General features: G+C 58.9%; 1 protein-coding gene across 1 annotated transcript in view; it reads right to left on the bottom strand.

The window, feature by feature from the left end:
• Window positions 1-5,831, bottom strand: part of ADGRD1 (adhesion G protein-coupled receptor D1) — a 122,335-nt gene that overhangs the window by 37,644 nt on the left and 78,860 nt on the right. Inside the window, exon 17 of the mRNA XM_039249578.1 lies at window positions 1,585-1,708. Coding sequence (XP_039105509.1) covers window positions 1,585-1,708 — 124 coding nt within the window. The remainder of the gene's footprint in view (window positions 1-1,584; window positions 1,709-5,831) is intronic.

Raw genomic sequence — 5,831 nt, 5'->3', positions numbered from 1 at the left:
CCCTCCCCACCACACCATCACTTCTCCCCCGGACCCTCCCCACCGCACCATCACAAGCGCTGCCTGTCCCCACGTGCGTCTTCACGCCCCTTCCCTCGCCGCTGCCGAGGTCACCTCCGCGTTCACCCGCCGTTACGCCTCCCACCAGCACACAAACTGTTCAAAGGCAGAACTGCACTGTTCCTCTAGTTTCCCACCGAACCCCCGGGGTGGGTGCCAAGCGGAGTGGTCACAGACGCGGAGCCACAGCCTTGAGGCGACAACCTGGGATACCGGGAGCCACGCCAGGCCCAACGAGACTTCCGCGGGCCTGCGCGCACCAGGTTCTCGCCGGGGCAGGGGCCGCACAACCCCGTGGACTGGACGTGCCAAGGGGGGCTGGGTGGAGCAGGCCGTGGCAGCAGAGGTGGGGTGTCCAGACCCCAGTTCAGTTCCCCAGCGCGGCCCAGGGGCCTGGGGGCTCTGGGGACCTGTCCCAATGAGTGGGGGCCAGGAGCGGGGGTGCTGGGGCAGGAGGCCTCTGCTCAGCCCAGCACCACGCAAGCCCCGACTTCAGCGGGAGCCAGAAATCAAAGCTGTAGGTCAGACGTTTCAGTCTCCAAAACCCAGTCCGGGCTGGAATGAAACGGGCCTGAACAGGTGCCTGGTTTTCCGAGGCCTTAGGACCCATCCCTGCCTCCCCCCATCTGCCTGCCGGCACCGGCGAAATTCCGTGTCCTCTGGGCTCTTGAAGCCAAGGAAGTCATTCACACGCAGGGGTCAGGGACTGATAACAGCTCAGAAGATCCTATCTTGACACATCTGCGCTTTTAAAAGAACACTTTTTTCTCTTCCAAGCTCTGCCTGCCTTAAACCAATAAATGGAGGTCTAGCTCTTAGGGCCAACTGTGCAGCCTGGCAGGAGATAAAGATTAAATATTCCAAAGCAGAGAAACGCAGGCAGGAGGGCCCTCGTCCTCTCTTAACCTGAGACTCCAGGGAAGGTCATGGCCCCACTGAGAGAGGAGGATGGCAGAAGGTTCTGGAAATCCCCTTCCCCGCCACAGCACTTGCTAACCCTGGAGCTGTAAGTCAGGTCTGGAAACAGTCCAGAGCTCCGCCTGCAGCCCCGTCCCTCGGCAGAAACGCTCAGAGAATGCAGTGTAGATGTGCACCTGTGTGTCACCACCTGATGCCCTCTCTGGACACCACCTGATGCCCTCTCTGGACACTTACACACCCCGGTTACAGCTGAGGACGTCCCCCTGCTGTGCTGGACACACCCCAACTCTCCCGCAGCACAGGCTTCCCAGCCCGGTGACTGAAGGCAGAAAATGCTGGCACACCTGCCCTCCCATCTGCACAGGGATCTTTGAGAAGGATCTGGGGTCTGCACAGGTGCTGCCTTAGGATGCTTGCAGCAAAGTTTTGTTTTGTTTGCCAAAGGAGTAGAGCCTCCCAAATGTCCCTAATCACAGGGTCTCCCTGACGAGCAGAGGCTGCCGTCCACCCTGCTGCGGCTAAAACGCCCCTGGGACTCGCAGGTAACGGGTCCCACCTGCCCACACTCTGTCGGGTCCGCGAACCCCGGCGCCTGGCTCTTACCTCCAGCGGGACCACCTGCATCAGGATGGCGAAGTTGGTGAGGTGGGTGCAGCGGCAGAGGGAGTAGGTGAGGTTCCCTTCCATGAGCACACAGCCCTGGTTGGACCAGACCCCTTCTCCGGAGCTGGGGACACAGGAGAGAGGAGCAGCCGGCTGAGAGAGTGGACGTGCTGGTGCGGCCGGGCAGCACAGGACCCGGGACAGGAGAGCAAGGAACCGCCCGGCTCACACACTCTGGAGCGTGTGCCCAAAAAACAAGACGTGCTCATCCCAGACCTGGGACCAGGCCTCACCTCCAGAGAGCTCTGCAGGGACGACAAGCTCCCAGGGGACATGCCCAGGGGTCCTTGCTGAACGACAGGTGATGCCACAGAACATTAAAGCAGCCCCGTGCCCGCCATGGGGCACTGGGTGAGCAAAGCATGGCAGAGACGTGACAAAATGCAGTGTGTCGGTGAGAGATGCGTATCAACATGGGTAAAACAGAGCCCTAATGCGTTGTGCACGGGGCACAGTCAGGGTATGGGGGGCAGTGGAGGTGCGAGGCACAGTTGGGGCCAGGGCACAGTCAGGGTGCAGGGCACAGTTGGGGCACAGGTGTAGTCAGGGCACGGAGGGCAGTCGGGGCCAGGGCGCAGTTGGGGCTTGGGAGGCAGTCAGGGTGCAGTCGGGGCACAGGGCACAGTCGGGGCATGGAGGGCAGTCGGGGGATGGGGGGCAGTCAGGGCACAGGGGGCAGTCGGGGCATGGAGGGCAGTCAGGGGATAGGGGGCAGTCAGGGCGCAGGGGGCAGTCGGGGCACAGGGGGCAGTCGGGGCATGGGGGGAGCAGTCGAGGCACGGTGGGGGGGCAGTCGGGGCGCATGGAGTGTGAAGCAGAACAAGATCATGTGTTCTCCTTGAACTTAGCCGTAACTTACACATGAATTACTGAGAACTCCCCAGACTGGTTACCTCCAGAGAGAGGAGAAGACATAACAGCCAAAGGGATTTTACTTTTTTTTTTTTTAACATTTTACTTTGTTACAGATCAATGGGACTCGTAGCCCTTCTTAAAGTGGCTGGAAACAAACTTGCTCAACATTAACTGTGATGATTCCTTCTTATGGTAAGAGTACCAACGATTACACTTTTCTTCGGTGTAACTCTGTATTTTTTAATTCCTCAGATGGTGTCTCCATGCTTCCTCCCAAAGTCACAACTTTGACTTATCGGCAAAGACAGGTCTTTCTTCAGCCAAAGGTGGGTCCTTGGGGAAAGCTTTCCTAAAGATGGACACACTAAAAGGTGGTAGTTTCGCTTTGTTTTACATTCAGCTTTAATGGTACTGTCAGCCATGGACAGAGCAGATGAGAAACGCGGCCATCCTGGAGGGGCCCACGTCCCGTAGGGAAGCACGCACCGGTGGCACTTTTGCTGCCACCCCCACGCAGACTTAGAGTGATGCAGTGCAGTTGAGGCTCTGCCACGGAAGCCGAGGGCGGGACAGGAAAGGCTCACGGGCGCATCTCCAGGGTGGCTCCAAGCCTGACGGCCAAGCTGCAGGGACAGTGGCTCAGAGGCAGTTTCTGGGATGCACGGTCCACCCTGCATGCAGGGATGGGGGCACCCAGCAGAGACCAGAGAGCACAGCCGGGGCCACTCAACCCTGTTAGTCTGAGGCACTAAAGCCCTGCCTCGTAGCCTGATGCTCCCAGGGCCTCGAGGACAGCCAGCCACGCCGGCTGCCGGGCTCCGTGTGGCTCCTCTGTGCATCTACGAAACACGCAGATGCCACACTTCCACAAGAGGCTGCCCTGGAACCAGCGGACACTGGACCACGTGAGAAGGGTCACGGGGATGGACAGTGCACTTCTCCGCACACAGAACAGGACTGGGGACTAAAACCCATGAGAGTCATATCTTCCCAGATGGAGCCATGAAGGTGTGAGGGCACCGGCACCTCCTCCCGCGGGTGACACCCACTCTCCGGGGGCACCCACAGGAAGGCGAGCTCCTCAGCCCTGCACCAAGGCCCTGCCTCGGATGCCAAGCCCAGAGACAGCAAGCATCAGCAAGGACACGCATGACCCTGTGACCTGCAAACTCTAAGAAAGCCACGTGGAAAGTGGAGCGGGTCAGACTTCAGCACAACACACACTCCCACCAGGAACAGGGACGTGGAAGGACACAGGGTCAGTTTTCCGAGAAGATGAGACGATCCTAAACGTATAAGCACCTAACAGCAGAGCTTCAAAATACACCAAACACCCCAGTAGACCTGAATGGAGAGAGATCCACCATTACCCGAGGACATCACCACCCTTCCTCTCTGATGAACCCATGGGACAAGTGGGCAAAAAAGTCAGAGAGTCATAGAAGCCCTGATCAGTACCACCAACATGACCTCACTGACATTTAGAAGACACCTGTTGGGAATAGACGCTTTTAAAGGAAACACGAGGCATTCACCAACACTGACCACAGGCTAGGTCATGAAACAAGGCTTCACAAGTTTAAAAGGACTGAAATTAGGGGAAAAAAAGGATGTTTTCAGATCATTAAAAAAAATCAATTAGAAATCAATAGCAGAAAATTCTCTGGAAAATCCCCAAGCAGCTGGACCAAACTATGCACTTCAAAGCAGTATGTGGCTTGAAGAAGTCACAATCACAAGAAAGGTTAGAAAATATGTTTGCTTCCTGAAAATGAGAGCAACATGCAGACACCGTAGACACAGCCAACTCTGTGCTCACAGGAAAATTCATAGCACGAAACAGTTGTGTCAAGGCCTCAGCCAATGACGAAGGCTACGTTCTCAGAAGTTAAACAACAAAGGGCAAACGAAGGGCACGGCCAGAGGATGAGGTGACTGGCGGATCAGAAGAGGCCATGTCAACAAAATCGAGAATAAAAATGCAAGAGAGGAAAACCCACCAAACCAACAGTGGTGTCTTTGAAAACTATCCTTAGGATTGATTAACCTCTCGTGTGAGCAGCTGAGGAGGGGCGGGGGCCTGCGGACGGCAGGCACCAGCTGGGGGGGGGGGGCACAGACCACCTGATGGGCACGCAGGCTGCAAGGGGACGCAGCGAACTACTCCGTGCACGCACTTTTGACACGGTCTGGACAGTCTCCAAAAAAGTAATTGCAAAACTCACAAAGGAATACATGGTCCGAATAGTTCTGTGTCAACTACAGATACGTGATGCTGGTTCAGAGCCTGAAGACAACAAAATCTAAGGCTCAGACGGCTTTGCTGGTGAAGTCAGTCAAATACTGCTATGCTCATACACGTTCTTGTGGACACGGAACTGTGTGGGTGGAAGACAAATCAGTGGCTGCAGGAGCTGGAGTCCAGGGAGGGGTGAGGAGTGGGGATGGGGACCCGGCAGGGGCTGGGCCCGTTCAGCAACCTGACCCACACGGTTACTCGTTTGTGAAACTCCAGAGCTGTGTGCCAGGAGGTGTGGCCGTTTCTGCACGTGCGCTTCTTGCTAACAACACGTGGAGACGGGGTCGGCGGATGCGCACACCGCACTCGGGCCGCCGGTGGCCCCAGGGACGGGAACAGGGTGGCCCTGGGGATCGAGGGCAGAGCAGGAGGGGACGCGTGTTCTTTGACGTCATCTGTGACGGTGGATCCCGGGACGCCCACGCAGGCGCAGAGAAGGGCGCCCCTGGCCTGCACCCCTGATCACCGGGCCTCCAGCCGGGCTGAGGTGTGACCGTGCGCCCCGGTGTGGGCCGTGAAGTCCTGGGAGGGCTGCTCGCCAGCCGAGAAAGAGGGGCTGCTTGCTCCCCCCCACCCCCCACCCCCAAGCAGCACAGCGGAGGGCGGCGGACCCTTCTCAGGCCGAGGCGTGGTGCCGAGGCTGCTCTGGCTGCACGTCCTTTCAGGGGCTGAGTCCTGCTCGGTCCCGTGGGGTCCCGAGAACACCTGCCCGGCGCCGCCTCCACGTCCCGCCCGGTGTCCTGAGCGTTTCCAGCATTCGCTGCGGCGACGCTACCACACTGCCTCCAGAAGGGTGACCCGGACCATAACCGGGACTGGCGCGTCCCATACCCCAGACCATTGCCCGACACGGTGCGCCCGCCCGTACCTGCTCCCCTCCCCCACTCGCCCCTCCCCCCGCTCCCTGTCCGGACTCTCCCCTCCCCCATTCGCCCCTCCCCCCGCTCCCTGTCCGGACTCTTCCCCTCCCCCACTCGCCCCTCCCCCCGCTCCCTGCCCCGACTCTCCCCCTCCCTGCCCCTGTGCTCCCCCC

This window comes from Hyaena hyaena, unplaced genomic scaffold, assembly GCF_003009895.1.
Source record: "Hyaena hyaena isolate Hyena2069 unplaced genomic scaffold, ASM300989v1 scaffold_343, whole genome shotgun sequence".
Taxonomy (NCBI): domain Eukaryota; kingdom Metazoa; phylum Chordata; class Mammalia; order Carnivora; family Hyaenidae; genus Hyaena; species Hyaena hyaena.
This window is presented reverse-complemented; position numbering and strand designations above follow the sequence as displayed.